General features: G+C 34.7%; 1 protein-coding gene across 6 annotated transcripts in view; it reads right to left on the bottom strand.

Annotated features, from left to right (window-relative positions):
- The window catches only part of LOC110096031 (structural maintenance of chromosomes protein 6B), a 98,389-nt gene that overhangs the window by 36,036 nt on the left and 37,752 nt on the right, over positions 1–24,601 (bottom strand). For 5 of the 6 annotated variants that reach the window (XM_028700134.1, XM_028700133.1, XM_028700135.1 and 2 more), the window contains 7 exons: positions 17,696–17,772; positions 17,512–17,587; positions 12,173–12,262; positions 11,921–12,025; positions 8,623–8,792; positions 8,396–8,498; positions 3,611–3,723 (listed from right to left, as the gene is read on the bottom strand). In XM_028700134.1, the coding sequence (XP_028555967.1) occupies positions 3,611–3,723; positions 8,396–8,498; positions 8,623–8,792; positions 11,921–12,025; positions 12,173–12,262; positions 17,512–17,587; positions 17,696–17,772 (734 nt within the window). The remainder of the gene's footprint in view (positions 1–3,610; positions 3,724–8,395; positions 8,499–8,622; positions 8,793–11,920; positions 12,026–12,172; positions 12,263–17,511; positions 17,588–17,695; positions 17,773–24,601) is intronic. The other variant, XM_020821785.2, reaches the window with a different exon arrangement.

The raw sequence follows: 24,601 nt of genomic DNA on the forward strand, positions 1-24,601 counted from the left end.
GTTACATCATTTAAATGGTTCTATGTAAGAATGTTTGGAAGAATGTAAAGTTTCTTGAAAATTTATGCATATTACTTATACAAAAGATTGTCATGAAATGAAGACTGATATGATATGAATTATGAAAGAATGTTGAATACAAAATTAATGTAAAGTTTGGCTATGAATAATGTATGCCTTATCATTGTAGTTGGGACAAAAGGGTTCCCATATAAGAACTACATGATAAGTGGGGCAAAAGGGACCCGAGAGAATTATGAAACCTGCATAGTAGGTGGGGCAAAAGGGACCCCAAAAGAGGCAAAAGGGACATCTATATAATTCAATGGCGATAATGCCAGGTTTACCTGGGCTCCATTGAATAATGTTATGAAAATATAGCCAAATCTTTCACATAAAATTTATATTCAACAAAGATTTGAAGGATAGAAAAACATAATAATGATCATGACTTGTAATGTTTCAACAATAATTTCAATGTTGTAATTATTCATGTTATACTATTTTAATTGCTAATTAATTCTGCATTACTTGCTGAGCCTCACAGCTCACAAGAACTTTCTTCTGGCTGTTGTTACAGGAAAGGAAAAAGAGCAGATTGATGCAAAGTAATTTATACAAGTGTTTCTTCTTTTTATGTTAAAGTTACCTTTGTTAGTGAGTTTACTTTTCAATGTATTGAAACAAATTAAACATGCATTACTTTGAATTTATTTGGTTTTCCTTAGTGGCTATGTACTAGGCTTTGGATGAAACTTGGAAATTTGTATATGCTTCCTTTATTGTATTAGATGAAGTTTATATAATCTTTTATATGAAGTTGAAATATAATAAGATGAATGAGATATTTAGTGATGAAAATGTTATGTTTATTCTTGTTGCACTCTACCTTACTATTAAGGAGTACTGTGTTAGCTCCCATCAGCCGCAGGAAGCATCCGGGCTCATGATTTATCTTTCTTTCTTTTTCTCCTCCCCTCCATTCCCCCACCGTCGGACAAACTCCCTCTCCAAGCCGCCGGCCCAGGACCCACTTCCCCTCCTTCCACCACCACCGGCCCCCTTCCTCCTTCCCCCTTGAAACTGCCGATTTTCAAATCCCCCCTCACCCCAACCGAGAATCCCACCACCACTCCCAAGCCCAACTGGCCACCCCTTCCCCACCTCTAAACCACCCATACTACTTCAAGCTAATCCCCATAGTCGTCGGCAACCCAACCTTCCATTGGCTCCACAAGTTCCCTCTAGCATTCAACGCCCTTTCCATTTTGGCCTCCTTCATTTGGTAACAAATTCAAATTCAAAATTCAAATAAATTTGAATTTGAATTTGTTTCCTAAAATAACAATCCCTATTTTACGATAGTTCCTAAATTAATCCTATTTGAATTTTGAAATTAGACGGGAATTAAATTAATCATTCCTAATTTAAAATTCTAAATCAAGCAAGCCTTGATTTCCAATCCACAAGCCTCACTCCCTCCTTGATGCCGCTGGCCCCCACTTCCCTACAAAACCCCATCTCTTTCCTAATTTAGATTGTCATTAATTTGGAAATGAATTTAAATTCAAATTAATTCAATTTGAATTTCAAATCCCTCCTAATTAATTACATTAATTTTTGGAAGCTTCCCTCATTCTATTAATTAATCAAATCTAAAATTGATTGATTAAATGATCCCTAATCCAAATACATTGAACCTAGACACCCCTTCCCCCCTCCCTCTCTTGGCCGGCACTTGGGTCCAAATCAAAGGAATTATTTCCCCTAATTCCTCGCTCTCCCTCTCCCCTCTCTCTTTACCTGCCGCCCCTCTCCTCTACCTATCCTACTTAATTCCTTCCCTCCTTGTTTGAATGCTAAAATTCAAATCCCTCAATCAAAGGGAATCTCAAATTTATTTTCAGAGTTCCCCTTTTAATCCCTTTACCTCCCTTACCCAACACTTGACATCTAACACCTAAAGGGATCTCCTTTCCCTAGCCTTGGCCGAACCTACCCTCCTCCCTCCTCCATTATTTCCCTCTTCCCTTACTACACTTACAACCCAAGGAAGAAGGCACGCTACTTCTCGGTCTACCTCCCTCTATGGATGGCCGATCCCGAGCGTGACCATGGATTTGTCTATGACCATCAAGGCTTAGTGGATATTCTTCAATCCCCTTTCTTCGACCTCAATCTGGAAGTTGAGGACACCGTCGACGAATACGTAGACCGCATCCTCTTCGCCATGACATCTTCTATTGAAGAACACCTACCATTCGGACATTGACGAATCATTGGGAATCCACCCGCGTCTTCCCCTTCGGCTAACTTTCCGTGGATCAAGACCGTAGGCATCCACTTTCTTTCGGTAGCATCTCTAGCTTGCCACTTCGTTCTACATCAGTTACGATCTCCTTCTCTTCGAGCTGCTTATTTTGAATTCATCAAATTTGCACAAATTTCGAATACATAGAAATTATTCTGAGGGATATTCCAAATTCTTCACTAAATTACAATGCATTTCTTTTTCTTCCAACCAATCACCTTTAATAGTCGCAAAACCCCTGCATTTGATAGTACACCTATAATACACTAAAGCAAACAAGCCCATCAAGAAAAAATAATGTACTCCCCACAAATGGCATATTGCATTCACAAACCTCATGAAGTCATTAATTACTACTAATATTTGTTTTTACCAAAATATATTTGATGTTCAGATTTCTGAGAAGTTTTTTTATATGAACTTGGAACATAATACCATTTATATCAACATAATGAACATATAACAAGTTTCTACTTGGGTACATTGAAATTCTTGTCAAATATTGAAGGTGTTATAGATCAGATGCATTTTTTCCCTGAAACTCGAGCAACTTTCACTGGCTTCTTGGTCTGTGGATTGTCATAATCTTCTTATGCCCAATTTTTTTATTTATTTTAGGTTTCAAAAGCTTAGGTTGTCAGTATAGCTACAGTTTACAAATTACGACAGTTCTGGAATGAATTCTGACAATGCTATGTTGAATTAACTAGCGCTGAAATAAAGTTCAGGTCAATACCCCTGAACAGAAAATGCTGGCAATCAATTAACGTTTGATACGACCAGACTGCCGTGCCAACATCTTGACCCAAGAAAAGGACAACGTCAATCTAAACAATTACACGACCAAAGTGATTCCTAATGCCATTGTCACTCTAATTTTGTGTACGAAGATAGGCACATAGAATTCATGTTAATTTGCATAAGAGATGTTTTGAACTTTGATTGACAATATTCACAACCTTTCACATCTAAGTCAATGTTACTCCTCCCAACATGAGCTAATGCAACAAACTAAATTCAGGGTAACATAGAGAACTTTAAGATTGTCTTACGTTACCATTGGACCAAGGGTGAACAGACCAAGTCACACGCTATACATAAGTCAGCTAAAAGATATTCCAGCAGGGTATATATTCAGATAGAAAGGTCAAGAGAATATTCAGAAGAGTAGGCATTAAGGTACTTTCAAAAGTAATCCATCTACCAACAATGATTAAGCTGAAGACAAGGGCAGAGCATGCAAGATGTGGAACAGAAAATGATAGGTAAAAACCATAGCTTGTCAGAAGAATAGATTACATTCTAAAACCATCAGAAGTGTAGACCTCCTTCATATTTTGAATTCTCTGTTCAAAAGCAACATCTTTGCCTATCTCATAGTTTGGAACAAGAACTTGTCTTTCGGCACTACCCTGCAAAGCAGATGAGGATATTTACTACAATAGTTTATTGGAAGTAAGCTTACCAAATAGATACAAAGATACATGTCAGTTAAAGATAGACAGCCCAAAACAATGAAGTTTTTCAAATTGAATAATAAAAGGATGGCATTAATGATAAAAAAAAAAGCCATTTTCCCTGCTCATTGTAATACTCAAAATTTTGAAATGATAAAAAAGAAAATTCCAAAAATTTTATAACCCAATTTTCACACCTTACCAAAAAGATAATAATATTTATATAAAATTATATATTTTCCTAGGATCATTTCTACATATATATAATTTATATAAATTGATTTGAGCATTTAAGTATTAACCTAAAGTTTATATAATCTCACTGTTCATGTAAGTAATATTACTGTACACCAAATTAATGTAATGTAGCTTCCTATTTGGCTTTTCCACTTACCATAGTGGCTGATGCAGAAAGCTGCAGTTAGTAATTGTTTTAAGGAATTCTTTGTATAATGCTATATAATTATATATTATACCAATACTTATATTAATATGCATTTTATTCTCTTTTCCATTGCCAATAGAATACAACCAAAGAGAACAAGGAGAAATGGAAAGCCAGGGCTGAAGAGCTACGTTTTTGGTTAAAAAATCCAACTATTTTTTATGAAACAACTTCGATTTGAGATCAATAGATATTGAGGCTTACATGAGTAAAGATTAATTTAAGATGGAAGTTTATCTTGAGGATATTTTGATTTAAAATTAAGCTATAAGTTATAAAATTTTATGATTTGAGTGATTTAAAATTTTTAAATTATTTATAACAAGTCAAGATATTGAGGCTTACACGACACGAACACAGAACACGTTTTTCTTTTTTTTTTTAAATAAAGGACACGAGTACGGCGCGGACACGACATTACATTTTTATATAATGTATAGATATTAATGTAACATCATATTAAAAATGACAACAATAATAAATGAATGACATGATAATTTGTCTAGCTTATAATATAAAATATTTAGTACAAAATATCTAGTACAACCACAAAAATATAAGCAAATAACCACTTACTACAACATAAAGCATTCAATCTTGAAATATTAGGAATAGCTTTAGAGGTTCGTTTTTGGCCTTTAATATCATCATCATTGAATATCATTGTTTTCAACTTTGGTTCATCAAGAAAAAGATTTGCAATAGTTCATTGGATATTTCTTCTTTGTATATATTTAATTCTGTAGTTTGCTAGTTCTCTCCCATAATATTTCTTTATCCTCTAATCAAAATCACAAAGAATGTATCTATTTACTTCTATACTTTCGAGTTCTCTCTCATAATAGTTCATTGGATATCATATATTTATAATTAAAATAATTTTATCATAAAAAATTAGGACACACGTGTCCCAGCCGTGTCTGAAACGTGTCGGATTAAATTTAAACATTATTTTAATCGGAGACGTGTCTGCTGTGTCCGACATGTGTCCCAGCATGTCAGACACGTGTCCGACACTGCATTCTCTCTTCAAGAGGTGTGTCGGTGCATCATAGGTTGATCATCAATGAGATAATAAATTTGATCTCCAATTTAGAGAACAAGTTTGTTCATTTTTCGCATGTTAATTGTATATCTATGATGCACCGACACGTCTCCTCAAAGAGGTATGCAGTTTCGATACTTATCGGATATGACATGCCTTCGGCACCTCTAACATGTGTCAGACAAGCCAAAGATGTGTCCAATTAAAAATAAATTAGACGCACATTTGCAATACACGTCTTAAATATTTTATCAATTCTTTTAATATAATTTATTTGTTTGAATTTTTTATTTATTAAAATAAAATTAAAATTTTATTTCCTCTTCAAAACCCCAAAACAATCCCCTGTATTCAATACCTCACCCCCTGAGCATTCTCATTTTCATTTTTCTCTAATGAGTTATGACTAGGGTTTCACAACAACGTCAGATGTTATCTCAATAAAGATGTCCAACGTCCTCACAACATCGATGTTTTAAAACCATCACAGCATTAAAATTTGATGATGCCTAGATATTAATTCACGACGTGAGCAATTTAGCAATTTCACACCCCCACGACGTCTAGACATCTCATCTTTGTCCAATGTCATCTCAACATCGACGACCAATATCGTCTCGACATCGATGCCCGATGCCCATTACATAACAACGATGCCCAATTCACGGCGTCATTTTCATCTCCCCTCTTAATGTCTGACACGACATCCACGCCTGACTCTTGACGTCCTAATATTAATCAATTTTAGCATATATCTTAGTTAAATGACATAACATTCTGCTTATTAAATCCTCTACAATTGCTTTAAGATATAAAAATTATATTAATATGTCCAACCCCTATCCATGTGCTATATTTTCAAAAATTGACGTGCTTCATGTCCGTGTCATGCCATGTCCATGTCATTGTATTCGTGTTAGTGCATCATAGTTTTATATGTACTTAAAACTTGTACGTAAGTGATGAATTCGAGTCTTTCATACCATATATGTAAGTACTACCATTCATGATTAAATGATTGCACGTCAACTTTAAATTATGAAAATAACATTTAAAATATTAGGAATATGCCAAAACTCTATTGAAATGTTGTATTTTAAAAGTTAGTCGTTTTACATTTATACGTTGCATATGTATCGACTAGTATATATATATATATATAATTCATAACAAAGGGGTTTTGCAACTAGGGAACTTGTGGGCACCGTTGAGATTGTAATTTTATGATATCATTTTATGGCAAAACCACCTAGTCAAAGGGCCCTTTTCATAACTATTTACATGTGGTATTATATGACAATATAATCAGGTTAAAAGAAACGCACTGCATCCTTACAATAATAAAGTCTTTTAAGAATGAATATAGTATACATACAATAAGACATTGACTCTTTGTGAGCTGAGATCATTCCTAAATTTCTCATTCTAGACAAACAAGGTGGATACATTTGGCTTTAAGTTATAAGAGATAAATATAAATTGAATTTTTATATTTCTCTAATTTTTTTATATTTTTATTTTTTATTTGGATGTGGCCTTGAAGTGATCTACATTAGAATTTGAGGGCATTTTGAAAGATATAATCTCCTCCAGTTGATATTTTCTGTCAACACCGTCATCATGAGATTTTGCACAATTTAAATTTGTTGCTTTAACCTAGTACACCCTGCTCGCGTGCTGGAAGAGGATTGGTTTCACATATAAGCTTCATGAGTTATCATATAACTGGTGTGACTTTGAAAGTTTGCATTTTAAAGTGAAATTTCTTTCATGAGAGGCATTAAAGGTCTAATAAGAATGCAAAATAAAATATCTTGCATTGTAGATTTGTTGTGTAGACATCTTTGATAGAGTCAAAGCCTTGTCTACTATGATCCTTGCAAGGAGGATCACTTTGAAATGTGGGTCATACAAGTATACCCTATAGGCAAGGATACCCATTCAAGAGCGTCATACAACGATGAGTTCGATTTTAAAAGAGAGAGCATACAAAATTTTTAGAGCACTGCATGATCATTTCTTTAAGATGGTTACATGCTTCTCGGAATGGGATAAGTTCATATTTAATTTATTTTTAATCTGCGCATCATTTTCAGACTTAGTATTTGAGCATTTAGCATATTTGTTAGAGCACATGCATGCATTTTGACTTTAGTACTTTTGTATGTCCTTCAATACAAATGCATAACGCACTTACACACTTGTGAGTGGTATTTACATGATGCATTTGCATTTTTTTTAATGCACTTGCACAATAGTATGATTTTTCATGCACTAACATAATCTGATTGCATTCTTTTCTATGCATTTACACAGTGCACATGAATTTTTCTCAATATGCTTGCGCGCTTTTATAATAGTTACACAATTCTGAAGACAGAGCACGCCTCTTAATGCAACAACACAATTCTCAAAGAAATTGCACTCGAATCTAAAAGTTGTGTTGCAAGCAGGCATGTGGTTTTAAAATATATGGATTTTGATTTTTCAACAAATGATTATTGTTAAAATATGCCCAAAATTTCATCTTGCATTTTAAAAAAGAGGGCGCTTTCCACCTTTACCTTCTTGCATGTACATGTTAGGGATCAAATGACGTACAATATGTGTTGGGGTAAATTGGAATCGCATCACATATTTCACAATGTCACATAATTTTGTCTTCAAATGGTCGTAATTTAATAGAGTCGGCCATACGGGGAATTAATTTTCTTGCTCATAAATAGAAGTGCTTGCTCACTTGAGCTCTCCACTTGCTTATGAATATTTAAGGGTGTTCTGAGGTTCAAAGCATGCAAGAAGAGTTCAGGGTCGTTCAAATTATGCCTATAGGAAAGCTGTGATATTCGAGGGTGACTTATGTAAGCTAAATTGTTCTGAAAAGTCCTAGTTCAGTGGGGTTGAGGCGTGCCAGTGAGAAGTATCATGCAAGTTAATTTAAGCTCCCAAAGGATCATGGAAGTAGTATCTAGAGTGCTAATATCACTTATTTGGAAGATTAGGAAGTAAACTAAGGCTCACTACCTCAAAAAGAGGAGTTTTGACGTTGGAAGATTCAATGCAAGGGACAAGAAAAATATTCATTTCAGATTTTGAGAAAGCTTGTTTGAACATTTAGGTGAAAAACTTATACTAACCATATCTACTAAAACATTCCATATTGTAGGATTCTCTGTATGCAAGACTGAGATAGTAGTTGAATGGCATGTCGTAGGAAGCAACTGACTGGGTATATTAAGCCTGCAAAAGCAAACTAACGAAATCAAACGTTGCTGAAATTCTCTCAAACAACCAAAATAACGAGAATACTGCAAATAAACACACAATCCTAAAATAAAAATCATAACAGTAGCGGAACTCAAACCTTGGCCTTGAGAAATCGTAGATAATAATCTGAAGATTATGGTAATTTGCTTCTCTAGCACAAGCTCTTAGAACAAGTGAATCTTTATGATCAGAGACAATAAAGGCATCTAATAACCTTCCAATGGCATTCTCAACGGCAAGAGCCCAGGTATCATCGTTTGCCAAAGACTGCAATATACAAGAAAGTAAAAAACCCTGTCAAGCAAACTTACGACAATGTTAAACAACTTCAGCAACAACAACAACATTAAGCCTTTATCCCACCACGTGGGGACAGCTACATAAATCTTTTTTCTCCATTGTGTCCTATTCAGAGTCCAATTATCATTTAAATCTAATAAAAAAAAGTCATTTCTAATACTTTCTAACCAAGTCTTTTTAGGTCTACCTCAATCTTTCTTAACATAGGCCAAATCTAATGCAGTCATTCTCCTAACTAGGTCATCAAAAAGTAGATGTCTATGTGACCAAACCATCTAAGACGACTCTCTCTAACCTAATCTACCACTAGACCTACTCCAATCTTTTCATGTGTATACTTCCTTCGCATTCTATCTCTAATAAGAGTAAAGCCACTCATCCACTTGAGCATCCTTATCTTTGCAACACTTATTTTAATTTTATGCTTCTCTTTTAATGGTCAACAATCTATGTCATAGCATTGCAGGTGTCAAAACCATCTTATAAAATTTTACCTTAAGTTTGAGGGTACTTTTCTATCAAACAACCATCCCAATGCATTCCTTCACTTCAACCAAAATTATAGCAAAGTGTACTGCAACTACATATTCATAACAAAAGACAAAATAGATTCTGCAATTACCACTATATACCGTTGGCCACATAAATGTACTAAATTTAAGAATTACATTCTATTTGTACAAGAACGGAATGCTTTCTTCCAGCCTGAAGCACATCAACCAAATTAAACGCCTAGGCTTGGTAAAGGGACAAAAAGGCTCAATCAAATCGGAAACAAAAGTTTTAGTCTGACATAATATTAATATGAAGCGCCTAAGATGCTTGGTGAAGCAAGCAACACACTTTTGAATGCATCGGAGGCAGTTATTGAACGATCACTATTTTTATTTAGGGTGCTAAGATTGCTATAGTTAATCATATTCTCATAACGTTCATGGAAAAGTTTATCAAAATATCTCATCCACCAATGCTCAATATCCTCTTTTAAGTAAAACAGATTTTAATCTTCATCGTTAATAAACCTAACAAGAACTAAATTTTAACTTCTCCTAGCTCTTTGTTGGGCAATATATACATCTTTCACCCTCCTTAGAATCTAATTGATTATATAAATCACTAAAAACAGTTTTTCACATCACATATTGCTAAGTTTATATCTTTTTCCAATTTATCGAGCTTTACATCTAAATTAATTTTTATAATAAAGCTTCATATTTTTATCTTCTCTTGCACATTTTGACTCCACCCACTATTTTTATTATTAGGTGCTCTTCCTTTTGATTCTCCAAGCATATACTTTGTAACGTTTTTAATATAATTAGCTACTTTTTCCCGGTTATGAAGGGAGATGGCAACAGTTTTGCAGTTTGGGATGGGTTGGACAGCAGTTTAGTGGTCTGGGAAGGAGTGGATAGCAGCTGGACAGCCTTCAGCAGCCTGAGAGCGTTCTAAACATCCTATGGTTGCTGTTGGAGGTAGGCTATGTTGCACCGATACGGATACGGCGACACGGATACGACACGATAAGGATACGGGACACGGCAATTCTTAAAAATACAGGATATGGATACGGCGCGGATACAGCATTATAATATATAAATCATACATTAAAAATAACAAATTAATCAAAGCATAATATTTGAAAAGACAAAAAAAAAAGCAACAACATTTTTAGCATTGTATCTTATAATATCAAAATAAAAGTAAGCATTAAATATTTAAATGTCTAGTACAATAACAAAAACAAAAACAAAAATTGTCCAGCAGATGAAGTTTGTAATTAAAAGTAAGAAGGATCGACACAATTAATCCACATGAATTTGAAACATGAATTTTTTTAATAAAAAGTATAGATATGTTGCACCTATGCCGGGGGTCCAAGGGGGTGCTGCCCCCTGGCGGGGTTCGACCTGCTTGGTACCATTCGATACCCCTCTGTACCGAGCGGTACCGAGTGGTACCGAGCAGTACCGAGCGGTATCCGAGTGATACCGAGTTCCGGTACCGAGCAGTACTGAGTTCTAGTATCGCTTGGTACCGAGCAGTACCGAGCGGTAACGAGTACCGAGCAGTACCGAGCGGTATCGAGTACCGAGCAGTACTAAGTTCTAGTATCGAGCGGTACCGAACAGTACCGAGCAGTACCGAGCAATACCGAGTACTGAGCAGTACCGAGTACCAAGCGATACGCGTGTCCGATCAAATTTAAATAATATTTTAATTGGACACGGCAAAGCCGTATCCGACACATATCCATGCCGTATCGGAGGCGTATCCGTATCCGACACGTGTCCGATATAGCATGCCTCATAAAAAGGCGTATCCGTGCAACATAGGAGGTAGGCGGGCAGCAGTCTCTACACTTTCTTTGTGAAGACGAAGGAAGAAGAAGGGAGCAGACAACCTACCTGATTGTTTTAGGAGAAGTGTAATTACCACCAGGCTTGGCCGGGAGGAGATAGAACCTACGGGAAGAACACCAATCTTCTTCAATTATCAAAATAGGTAATATTTATAAGACAAATTACCTCTAGAGATCCTTAGGATGGAATAAAACAGAGTAACAGAATTTCAAAAGAAATTACAGAAAATATAACAAATAAAACTGAAAGCAAAGAAAAACAAAAAGTCCTGATTAGCTTAAACCGGCTCAAACCCAACTGCACACTTGCCCCGGTGTCAATCTCTTTTGCAGACCAATCAAAAACAACAAACAAAGACAAACTGATAGGAAAACATATAACCATGTTGGCAATAAAAAATGGGGAACAGATAGGTTTTCTATGAAAGTGAGATGATGGAAATAAAAAATGTTTCAGTTGTTAACAAGATAAACTTCATTATGCTAAGGAAAGGCCAACAAATGTCATTAAATTAAGATTAATTGTGCCATAGTTATTCCTGCTTTTAATATGTAAAGCAAAATACAAATTTGGGCCACCTTTTACTTCCCACTAATATAGATCTTAAACTGACAGCTGATAAGAGAAACAAGTCAGAGCACATCTAACCAAAATGAAAAAGCAAATATTAAAAACAAAAAAATAGCAGAAGAATTGAAATGGAAGGGTGGTATAGAACAAATCACTGCATACCACATGAGCTCCAATTGGACCAATTGGAGGACATTTAAACTTTCTTTGATGCCTCTCAATAGCATGCAAGAGGCTGAGAACTTTATGCCCTCCAAATGCTGTTACCTGGAACAAGTAAAATACCCATACATATAGCAAAGTAAATGGACTTCAAAAAGTGCAACAACGTCTGTAGATCATAATTAAATAGATACGTCACCCGATGATCAGAAGTGGAGAAGTGGAAAAATCAAAATTCTAGTGAAGCCTAACCTTGTTTGTTTGCTGTTGCTTAAGAGCTTGCGATTGAGAACATAGACCATGACATTTTTTTTCATTATCATGAACCTGCACAAGCCAAATCTATCCATAGCATAACATAAACGTAGTTGCAGGAAATCATACTATGCTAGCATCTCAAATTTAAGAAAGCGCAATGATGATTAAATTAGGAGGCACTCTTGAGTAGGATTAATCACTAGCTCAGCCTTTATCCAGTAGTTATAAGATCAAATATGTTGCCCAGCCTGATAAAGACTACTACTTAAAACTACTAACATGATATAACATGATAAAGACTGCTTTAAATTAATAGCACTAATGCTGGGCTTTCAATTTGACTAAACAACATGTCACCAACAGATAGATGGGAGGCTGATGCGGACATCCAATGGTGAACGCTTATCTGAGGAAGAGATGAAGATCAACGGCCGAGATCATCTCATTTTATCTTAATTTACTAATTGTATTTTTTGTTTTATTTATGCATTTTCCATTTTTTACCCTCTCTTGAGGAAGTTGTCCTTTGTAAGCCCTAGGGGCATGTTTGTCTTTTTGAGTTTCTTTCATTTTGAGGTGTACATATAGAGGCCCTTGTTATTATATTGGTATGATGAAGTTTTAATAAAAAAAAAAAATTGTTGTGCACTTTTGTTACTTTGGAGAACTTTAGTGAGATCTATATGGGAGGGAATCGTAGTATCTACCAGCCGCAATATGGGTCCAAGCTCGTGGCTTGAAGTCCCTTGGTGAAGGGCAGCGTACCACCCGTCAGCCACAAGAAGTCTCCGGGCTCATAGTTTTATCTTTCTTTCACTGAACTCCTTTTCTCCTTCTCCCTTGACTATCGGCCATACCCCCTCCATAGCCGTCGGCCAAGCTTCCCTCTTCCCTCACCCCACTCTCTAAACCGAACACCACCACCCCTTCTTTCTTCTCCACCCACCGGCCATAAGTCCCACAACCACCGGCCTCAAGGAACCTTTATTCCCTACCAAAACCTTCCTTTTCCTCCTAGTCGCCACTATCAAACCCTAGTCCTCACTTGACCGTCAGCCATAACGTCTCTCATTGCCTCCAAATCTTCAAATCCCAAATTAATCCCTTTTTATATGTGGTGTATTTCAATTTAGACAGATTTCAAATTGAAATTTCAATCTTAATTGAATTGAGAGTCTTTCATAAATTAGCTATTTGTTAATTTGGAAAGTTATTCAATTTGAATTCAAATAAATTTTGAATTTAAAAAACTTTCCTATTTAATAAGTTCTACTTTAGGAAACCCCTCCAATTACTCTCAATCTGAAATTAATTTCAGATTTAATTCCCAATCCTAATTAATGCTATATCCATATTCATTGAACCTAGACACCTACTCCTTCCCTCTCACTTTGTCGTCCCCTCTCTCTCCCTTTAATTATTTCCTTATTAAGGAATCCAATTAGGGGAATAATTAACCACTTCTTATCCTTCTCTCCATCTTATTTGAATTTCAAATTCAAATCCTTTAATTAAGGAAAATCTGAAATTGAATTTCAGATTTTTTTTTTTATTTTCCCCCACCCCCATCATTCTACATTAGAGTCCCTCTCCATTTGTTCTCAAGTTTAATCCCACCTAATCAAAGAGTTTCTATTGTACAACAACAACAACAACAACAACAAGCCTTTATCCTACTATGTGGGATTGGATACATAAATCCTTTGTCTCCATTGTGTCTTGTTAAGAGTCAAACTCTCATCTAAATCTAATAAAGAAATGTCATTTCTAATATTTTCTAACCAAGTCTTTTTAGGTCTACATCTAACTTTCTTAACATAAGTCAAATCTAATATATCTACTTCCCTAACTGGGTCATCGGAAGGCCACCGTTTTAATCAAAGAGTTTTTATCGTAATTCTAAAATAATAGAGTAATCACAATCAAACTAATAATTTAATTAGAGTTTATTTCATAACCATACTGTAAAGGATTTATCAGAATCAGGCTAACTCCATCTTGTCAGAGGATATTTGACTTGCCCTTCTAATGTTGAATTTTTATATAACTTGTTTGATAGCATTTGATATTACATCTCCTTTGTAAGCTTGTATTAAATTCGAATTTGATGCCCTCAATTAGCTTTAGTGCGAATGGATGAGTTTTACTTAGAGCACAGAAGCCTTAACATTTTTTTATATTATTGCAGTTTTCAATTTTTTGTATGTTTTTGTTTTTTGGGTAACTTTTTTATTTTCTTGTAAGGTTTTTTATTTTTATAAAGATCAAAGGTTAGATATAATTGGGTTGATGAGCTTGGCATTTGGATATGAGGGGAACTCCCCCAATGAGAATCCCTAGAATTAACTAAACTGCGACAGAAAACCTCTATGAATGAGATTTGATGTCAACGTAGCCATTATTGAGGGGGCCTGCTATTTTGATAAGGTTGATATTGTTCCCTCTTATCATAATCGAGGTATATCTTACCCATCAATGGGAAAGGGTTGTAAGCATGCTTTATTTGGCTTAAGCTACTTTGGAATATAATATCATATTTTGATAGGAAGCACTTGTGTTCGCAAGTATTCCTAAGTCGCCTGTTTCGCGACTCGGCCGGCCCCGTGCGGACCGGCTGGACCGGTCCAATGGACCGGTCTAACATATTTACTTCATAAATTTAGAGGCATTGTTTGTATGTGGAAACATGTGAAATATTTATTTAATCATAAGAATTTGAAATACATCTTCCTAACAAAAGAGTTAAACTTAAGGAATAGAAGATAGCTTATATTAATTATAGATTGCGACCAGAATATACATTGTTATAATTAAAAACTATTCTTCTATAGAAATTCAATGACAATCATAAAGAAGTCATTAATAGCAAAAATTAGTCTCGTACCATGGGAGATCACGATTAGAAAGAAGGTGGTGGAAAGTTGACTTAGGTAGTTTAGGCATGTGAAATGGAGGATAAAAAATTCACATATAAGAAAGGTAGATAACATTGAAACGAACAAACAAAATTAGAAAAGAAATGGGAGACCAAAGATAAAATGGCAAAATATTCCGCAAAAAGGTTAATGGGTAGTTTGGTTAGAAGTATTTTAGGGGTAAAATAAACCAAATGCAGGGGTTTTAGTTTTTTAAGTATTTGGCTCGACATAAAAGTAAAGTAAAATCCTAAGTATTTCAAACCCCCTGCTTTAACTTATTTTACGAGTAAAGAAAAATCAAACAAAATCACAAGAGAAAGGATTCAGTGGACGAGCGCAAGAAAGAGAAGGTTGCAACTTTGTTGCGTCCCATTTCCTTCATGATCAAGCCAGCATGCAAACAGCACCACCGACGCTCGCAAACTCGCAACCAGTTCGTGTCTAGCTCACAATCTCGCGACCCTCTTGACATGGCTCGCGACCATCACTACACCTTTCTTGCTTATGAACATTACCCAAGACTGGCAAAAGAGCTGCTCATGATCGTCGCACACTGCGTCATTGTCGTGGATCCAAATCTCGTAGTCTTCCATGCCCTAGCTAGCGAACTACTTCAAGTAGTAAATTGGAATAGATTTCTTTTTTGCCTGTAATGGTAAGGACCCCGCTGCTTTCAACCTTACAAATCATATAAACTCATGAAATCATAAATTATACATCTGTAAATGTGATGAATTTGAATTTAATGTCGATATAGGAAGGGTGATTTTCTTCTATATTTTGCATAAAAATTTATAATTTTTGCAGCTCTGTGAAAAGCATAATGCTTATGAGGATTTGAATGTCAAAATTCTTCAATAGTACAAATGAAATGGGCTGATTTTTTTGTGTCTTCTATATTAATTTATCAAAATTTCCTACAGAGGTTGTCTTCTATTTTGATTTTCTAGCACTCAATTGCTACAAGCAAGAACATTTAGCCTCATGCCCATTCTTTAATTCAACTTCTATAATAAAGCTTAGATATTATCATTCTAATCGGTATTTACCAATATAGGAATGTAGGCTAGTTTACATCCGAATTAAACTTTATTTATAAGTTTGAGCTTCAGCTAATAATTGGTCATAAATCTCAATTTATATTTCATTATTTGGATAACAAATTTCTTTGGCAATGTCATCTCTCTAATTTTATTTTTTAATTGCAGGTTTTCCGCCATGAGCTCAAGTGGTTGATAATATATACAAGGAGAACAAATCATTTAGGAAGTTCTAAAGTCCGTTGAGTGTTGAGATATTAGATCTATAATTTCAATATCTTGGGATCATAACTTGTGCCTTTAAACTAAATTATATTGAGCTTTACTGTATTGAAGGAGTTGGTATGTTGTAGCTATTTAGATATTAGGAGAAGGTTATGAATTTGTACTTATTTATGTATCTCCCCATCACATCAATATGATAAAATTCTAATATTAGTTGGTTGTATTGGTTGTTTCTCTTTTTTCCCTCAAGTGTTCCTAACAAAGCCTTATATTTCAAATTGAGTTGTTGCTGATACAACGAGTAGCAATCAGTTATGAGGATCTCAATTAGATTTTGTGCTTTGAATAGAAAAAGTGTTCAGTCATGAGAATTCGTCTAGGAATGTTTTTTATTATTATATTTTTTTTCCCACAAGCTCATAAAATTATAACTTCTAATATGAACTCAAGGTATTTGATCAAATTAGACTGTTTTTATTTTACTCTATATATACCCAACCAAATAGCCTCTAAATATTAATGCATTGATTTTACTTTATTCTAAATACATCCAACCAAATAGAAAAAAATAATTCCCTTGCTTTCACTTTACAGATAATCAAAAACCTCAAAATATTTACTTTACATCGATTTTACACTATATTTTTTCTTCAACAAACCAAACAGTCTTTAAAATAAAATATTATTAACATCTCATGCTATCACATAGCACTCAACAAAAACAAATGGTGAATAATTCATTAAGACGCACCTAAATAGCTGGGATAATGGTAATGATACTATAACGATGCCTCACTACGATATTTAGAATGAGTCAAATTGGATGGTATATACTGGGGTGGGTGGGCAGGTTGGTTGGTAGGTGGGTGGGTTGTGTTACTGCTGGCATTCTGGAATACACATGTTCTAGAAGTGGATATAGTACAAATTCTATATGAATAGTGATTAACAGAAACAAATCAACTCACATCACATAGCCTGCTGACTAAAAGAATGTCTAATCCAGAATCCGAATCATGGAAATCACATGAAGCAATCTTTAAGCCAGAATTTTCATCCAGAATATGGATTACTTCCATCATTTGATAGATATAAATTAAGCCAAGCAAGAAAAAGCACAACCCAATATATATCTATCATAGAATCAAACCTCTTTTACAAGCTCTTTAATAGTTTCTCTGGCAATTAATAATCTTTCTGTTAGTGCCTTCTCTTCTTCCTGCAGTCTAAAACAAAAAATATAAAATAAAGCAAACATCTTAAATAACAACCAAAAAGTAACGTATTCGAGGCACAAAACACATAACAACAAAGCAGCTAAATAGGCAAATAACCTTGAAACATTTCTTTGAACTATATTAATCTCATCCTGTAGTTTCTGCATTTGTTTCTCAAACTCAGCTTCCTCAGCCTACAATTGCACGATGACAAGAATGTATGGTTCAGAAATATCCATGTAAACTAATCATTAACAACAAACTTTTGCCAATGTATTATAATTAGTCAAATACAATAGAGTAAGAAAGAACACATTTAAACTGAGCATCTAATTCCTGCCTGACACATAAACTAAATATGAATAAGGCTTGCATGTCGCACCTCTGGGCATTTGCACACAGGAATAGCAACCATAATCAAGATCCTTGATGGGTCATATGATCTTAAGTAAAACTATTCTATTTAAGCACCATCACAACCACATCATAACCAACCCCATTTCCAGCTCTGCTGGCTGTTCCGGTACTACCACCAAATCCACAGTATACCATGACATACCACAGCGACATACAGACAGATCCAAAACACCAAGAAGAAATCACAAAAAAATAAAGGGAGATTTACATACATACCACTTAATACTACTCTATTTACATATTTAACACCTCAAACTTTAATATTACATACATACCACCCATAGTTCATTTTCATATCAAATTTGAGTGATAGAAGCACCAAAGAAGCAACAAGCAAGACACAGACTTAAGTAGGTGAAAAAGGTAGCCCAAAATGCCTATTAATGTAAGAGAAATTCACTGTGAAATTTTAAGAGAAATTATACGTATCTCTTCTCTCACACTCTCATCTTGTCTCTCTTCACTTTACACTTCATTCTCAACATAGAATAAACAAAGACACAATTAAATTACACCAAGGGACGCAACCCTTCAAGTTAAGCATGAAACACAAGAAAGAATATTGTCCAGTTTGACTCAAAACACCGCGGCACTCCACTCTTTGTCTCTGAGCCACCATGGAGCATCGCAACCCTTTTCTCTCTCTTTCTCCAACCAGAGACTGCAGCGCCACAGTGCTCAAATATATAGTGCCGCAACACTATATGGTTGTAAGGGAATAAAATTTGGGGGGGGACCCCACAACGAGCTCTACGAATGGAATTGAGAACTAAGAAAACAACACAATTAATTGACACAATCAAATTCTGATAATACTAACAGGATATTATTCATATAGAGCTAAAAAAGAAACTCTTATATGCTTGCAATTAATAGATCATATATAATACTAAGAGCAGTAATATAATATATATGATTCCTAAGTCTTCTTTTGATATATGACAAACCACATATAAAGGCATGATTCAAATAGAATATGTATATCATATAACCAGACGTCTTTTGAAAGAAGAGTAATACAAATGGTGTAAATAATATACATGAGGAGTTAGATACTTTGGCATTTAGCAAGATAAATGTTATAAATCTCATGCTTTCTTGAAAGCAGTTGTAATTGATAAATCCATTATTAAGTTGATTTAATATGATTTTCTCAATGAACTTACTTTTATAGACTTGTAAATCTAGAAGTAAAGAATAAAAAAACAAATATAATTTTTGTTTGATTAGTACAGAAATAATATGAATAAATAATTTAACAGGAATAACATAATCAATTCATTCAATTAATTTATCAAATTTAGCATATATAACTTGTTTTAGTCATGGATGTTCTCACTAGACATTTGCAAGAGGTTGTACTATGGTGTGTGCTTTTGCTGAAGATATTCTTCTTATTGATAAGACTAGAGAGGGAGTTGAAGGTATACTTGAATTATGGAGGTCAACCTTAGAGTCTAAAGGCTTTTGTTTGAGTAGATCTAAAACTGAAGATATGGAGTGTAATTTTAGGAATAATAGTTCTTGTGGGGGTTTGTGACTTTGGGTGATCAAGTCATTAATAAGAGTACACGTTTTTGATATCTTGGGTCAATTGTTCAGAGTGATGGGTGAAATATATGAGGACATTATTAGTAGAATTCAAGTTGGATGGTTGATAGCTGGTAAGGATATGCATCAGGCTTGTTGTGTGATAGAAAAGCCCCCCCCCCCCCCCCCTCCCTCCTCTCAAACTTAAGGGAAAATTCTATACGATGGTGGTCAGTACTGCAATGCTTTATCGTGCAAAAATGTTGGTCATTAAAAGAGAAGCATAATATTAAGTTAAGTGTTGCAGAGATAAGGATGCTCAGGTGGATGAGTGGCTTTACTCTTAGAGGAAAAAAAAAATAGATGAGCATATATGTGAAAAGGTTAAGAGTAGCCATGAAATAAATATATAAATCATATTTTGTTCATGAGACTAGAGAAGAGTGATTATAAGTTTAATAAATAATAAATAATTGCTAATAATTCTTTTTTAAATTAAGTTATCATCATATTTCCTGCTCAATTTAAGTTATGTGCAAAAGATAAAATAATAACTTGTAATCATACAAAACTCGAGAAATTTAAATTACACATCACATTAAGCTTCTACATATATTAACGCACAAAATTTATGATTTTATTACAAACATAAATTTTTTATAGAATTAAAATTACATATATACTTAAGATAAATTTTAAAAAATTAAAAGCTAAAAATATGCAAAGTTTCAATTAGTTTAAAATGAATTTTTATGTGGAATTATGTTAGACAGGTCCAGCCGGTCAACCTAGACCGACTATATTGAGGTGGAATAGTTCTATTTTTTTAGGCAGAACTTCCGCCCGCTCCTTTTTGCAGTGGGTCCTAGGAGGTGATTTCAAACGAGGGATGATGGGGGGAATTAAGAGGGAAAATTAATATGAAGAGGGCAGCTTCGGAATTGTATTATCTTGGGTAAGCTTTAAGTAGTGTTTACCTAGGTTTCAATTTTTTTATGTATTGTTTACTAACTTCAATTTAGACATAGGTTATTTGAGTTCTAGCCGACGACTAAGGATTTGAGATAGTTGGGTCTTCCTCTCCAATTGAAGATCTAATTGTATCTTGCATTTCTCTTCGCAGTTCTTTCAATAAAAATTATTTTTGGGTGTCCTTCCCAATTTTCGTGTTTCAACAACTGATTTTGTGAAAAGTGCAAGTGTTTGCTATTAAATTGGTATCAAAGCAATTTCCTGAACAGAGAAATCTTTCTCGCTAGTTTCTACAGTGTTTCCTCTCCAATCTCGTTGTTTTTTGCGGTTTGGAGGCCAAATTCGCATCAAAGTTTCTTTTTTTTTTTGCTATTGGAGCCTAAATCCGGGTACCTATGACAGGAAGAAAGGTAGAAGTGTTGAAAGGGGAGATCAGACAATTAAAATATAAAATTTCATATCTCCAAACTCAATTTTCAAATGTCAAAAGTCAAATTTCATACATTGACGAGAAGATGGATGGGAATTTTCTATCTTGGAGTTGTTATTGAAGAAGTTGCTCGAGGGCCAACTCAAAATAGTGTTGTCAGAGGTGAGGTCATCCTCCGACAACCAAGGAATTGGGGACAACCCTAATCCGATAAGGCGAAGGAAAGATCAAGAGGTGGAGATTCTGGAGAGAGAAGACAGAATGCCTCCCCTAGAGCCTATTCCTAGGGAGAAGCCGGGTAGAAGGTATGTGGAGAGGCATGAGGAGGTCGGGCATGATCGAAGGGCTATTGAGTTTGAGAGGAGAGGGGAGGAATTTGAAAGGAGAAGAGCTAATTATGACCAAAGGGTTGCTGAATTTGAAAGGAGAAGGGTTGATAATGATCGAAGAGGTGCCAAATTTGAAACGCGAATGGCTGAATTTGAAAGGAGAGGGGTTGATTATGATCTAAGGGATGTTGAATTTGAAAGGAGATGTTGGGAATTTGATGAAATGTTTGGATACGAGCGTAGAAGGAATGATTGGGGTATTGGGGAGGAACCAACCCTTGGGGAATGGAAAATTATGGAGGAAACAGTGGGAATTGAGAAAATATGAGGTGAGGTAGCTGAAGATGCCTATTTTTTAGGGAGATGATGCCCATGAGCGGATCTACAAGGTGGAAAGATACTTTACAATTAATAGGTTGACAGAGGAAAAGAAATTGACGGTAGTCGGGATGTTCTTGGAGAGAAAAGCGTTGACATGGTATCAGTGGAGGGATACGATGCAACCCATATGGTTCTCGAGGAAGTTTAAAGACTGCTTGTTGGAGCATTTCCAAACTAGTAGGGGAGGGAACTTTTATGAGCAATTCTTTGCCCTAACGCAGGAGGGGCAGTGGTGGAATACCGTGAGAAGTTTGAGCACCTGGCCAACAAACTAGACCGGCTTCCAAAGACTGTACTGGAGGGGAACTTTATGAAAGGGCTCAAACAAGATATTTGGGTGGAAATTAGAGTGATGAGGCCTCGTGATTTAAGAGAGGTTATGGAGCTAACCCAGTTAGTGGAAGATTATAGGCACCTGAAGAGAGGGACTGGAGGAAACAACTTAGGAGGTTTGTGCAGGATGACAACCACCTTTTAGGCATCCAAGGAGCCAGCACCAAGTACTATTATGGAGACCTTGAAGGAAAAAATTGCAGGAGGGAGACATGGGAAAAATTTCAAGAAGCTCTTAGAAATAGATTTATAGAAGAACAAAGCGAATGGGCTTTGTTTCAGATGTGATAAGAGGTATACACTGGGAAACCAATGCAACGACCAATCTCTTCAAATTCTCACCATTTGTGATGACAACGAAATTGAGGAATGAGCCATCTTTCCACCTTGTGGACAAGGTAAGTCTTTGGGAAGGGGGGTATTGTTCGACCAATCCAACCGGTCAACCTGAATCGGCTCTATTAAGGCGGAATAGTTTCGACCGTTTTAAGCGGAACAGGCGCCCGCCCACTTTTTTGCAGCGGGGCCCATGAGGCATTTTCAAAATGGGGATGAGGGGGAAATTATGTGGGAAAATTAATATGAAGGGGGCTATTTGGGAATTGTATTATCTTGGGTATACTTTAAGTAGTGTTTACCTAGGGCTCAGTTTTTTTATGTCTTGTCTGCTGAATTCAGTTTAGTCTTAAGTTATTTGAGCTTTAGCTAGCGGTTAGGGATTCAGGAGAGCCGGATATTTCTCTCCAATTGAAGATCTAATTATATCTTGTATTTCTCTTCGTAGTTCTTTTAATAAAAATTATTTTTGGGCATCCTTCAAAATTTTCGTGTTTTATCCGTTGATTTTGTGAAAAGTGCAAGTGTTTCCTATCAAATTAGTGCATAAATTTTAAGCTTAATTTTTCATTATTTATGAATATAAATTAATATGCATGTTAATATGCATAATTAAAATAGTGCTAATAACTTAAAGTTGGGAACTTAAGGTTGGAATTTTATACTTAATTTCTCAACTTGATTTATGTGACAATTTAATTTTATACTTTTACAAATTTAGATAGAATTTAGGAACATATCAAAAATTGTTTTTTCCGCAAATTTTTCATCATTTTAAAATCTAAAAATTTCAAATATTTAAATTTATTATTAATGTGGATATTTTATGATTCTATTGTAAAATTAAATAAGGTTTTTATGGAATTGCCATGCAAACCCTCTCCAAAGCAAGTGTCTCAGACATGCAAGTCTTCATGCAAAGCTCATTACATCAAGAAGGCAAAATTATGTACACTTGTTTCTTCATTCTTCGAACCATGCATTCTTCATGCATAATCCCACCCCTGTCTACAATTAAGACAAAAAAAACATTGCTCCAAAGCAAGATTAGTAGTGAGGTAAGGGAGAAAATTTAATTTTAGGTTAAAGTTTGGTTGTGGTGGAAGAGGAAGAAAGAAGTTTTAGAGAGAGAATTTTGAGAAAAATCCAGAAAAACCTTAAAAAAAATTTAAATACAAGGTTTCATAAACTAGCTTTCCTTTGTGAATTTCCTCTATAATCATCTAAATATGATAGGATTATAGGAAAGGCATTTGTTAAGATTATCGAATTCTATTTACATTATGTTAATCCAAATTACATAGCATGATTCTAAATTTATTTACTCATAATATGCATCTTGATGTACATATGCCCCTTCTATAAACTTAGTTATTAGTGGATAAGTTGGTGTTTATCATGAAATTATTTATTGGCACTCCTAAAAAATATAATTATTATTGAATTTTTAGTTTCGTACTCTTTAAAAAAAAATTCTATAAGTCTTCGTGAGAATATTATTTAATGATATTAAACAAGTTTTAGGGGTTGTCTGTTTGGATGTATTACAAGTGAACAGAAAAATAAAGAGTTCTAAGATTTTAGGTATTTGGCTGAAAAAAAAACAACTAAAAGTAAGTTTATCGGGAATTTGGAATTCCCTTAGCCTGTTTTTGGCGTATTTCAAATTTTCTAGGTTCTTAGTAATATTTTTTGTAAGCTTTAAATCAATGCAAGGATCACCCAACCTTTTATCAACAAAAAATATTAAGAAACCAAAAGAACGTTTAAACTATGTTATGCATAACATTGTTTATAAGCAAGTTGCCAAACAAATGGATTTGGATCAGTTATTTCCTAAGCAACAACATGACAACACACTGAAGGCATGGCTCAAAAAAGTTTGAATGTCAATGGCTTAAATTCAGCTCCCCTTAAGAAAACTTCTAGCGAAGCAGTATGATAATTCGAATAATTCATCATCCGTCATAGTCAGCAAAATTAATGTTCATCACATTGAAAAAGTAATGTCACAACCAAAGCATGCCAAGGAAACTACGCTTAACAAAGATTAAACTAACTATCCACACTCAATGAAGAGATAAAAGAAACAGTATAGGAAAATTACTCAATATCTAGCAATTCGTTTAAAATATTTAGCGCAATGCCAAGACTCTGAACCTAAACATCAATATAAGAACATATGAAAATTTTGGTGCCTTAATATGACATTCATGCTAAGTGCATCTAGTTTATACATTTGAAATAACTATTATGATATTTCTTTCTAATACACAAGAAACTGGCGAGACAACA

This window comes from Dendrobium catenatum, unplaced genomic scaffold (assembly GCF_001605985.2).
Source record: "Dendrobium catenatum unplaced genomic scaffold, ASM160598v2 fragScaff_scaffold_1456, whole genome shotgun sequence".
Classification (NCBI taxonomy): domain Eukaryota; kingdom Viridiplantae; phylum Streptophyta; class Magnoliopsida; order Asparagales; family Orchidaceae; genus Dendrobium; species Dendrobium catenatum.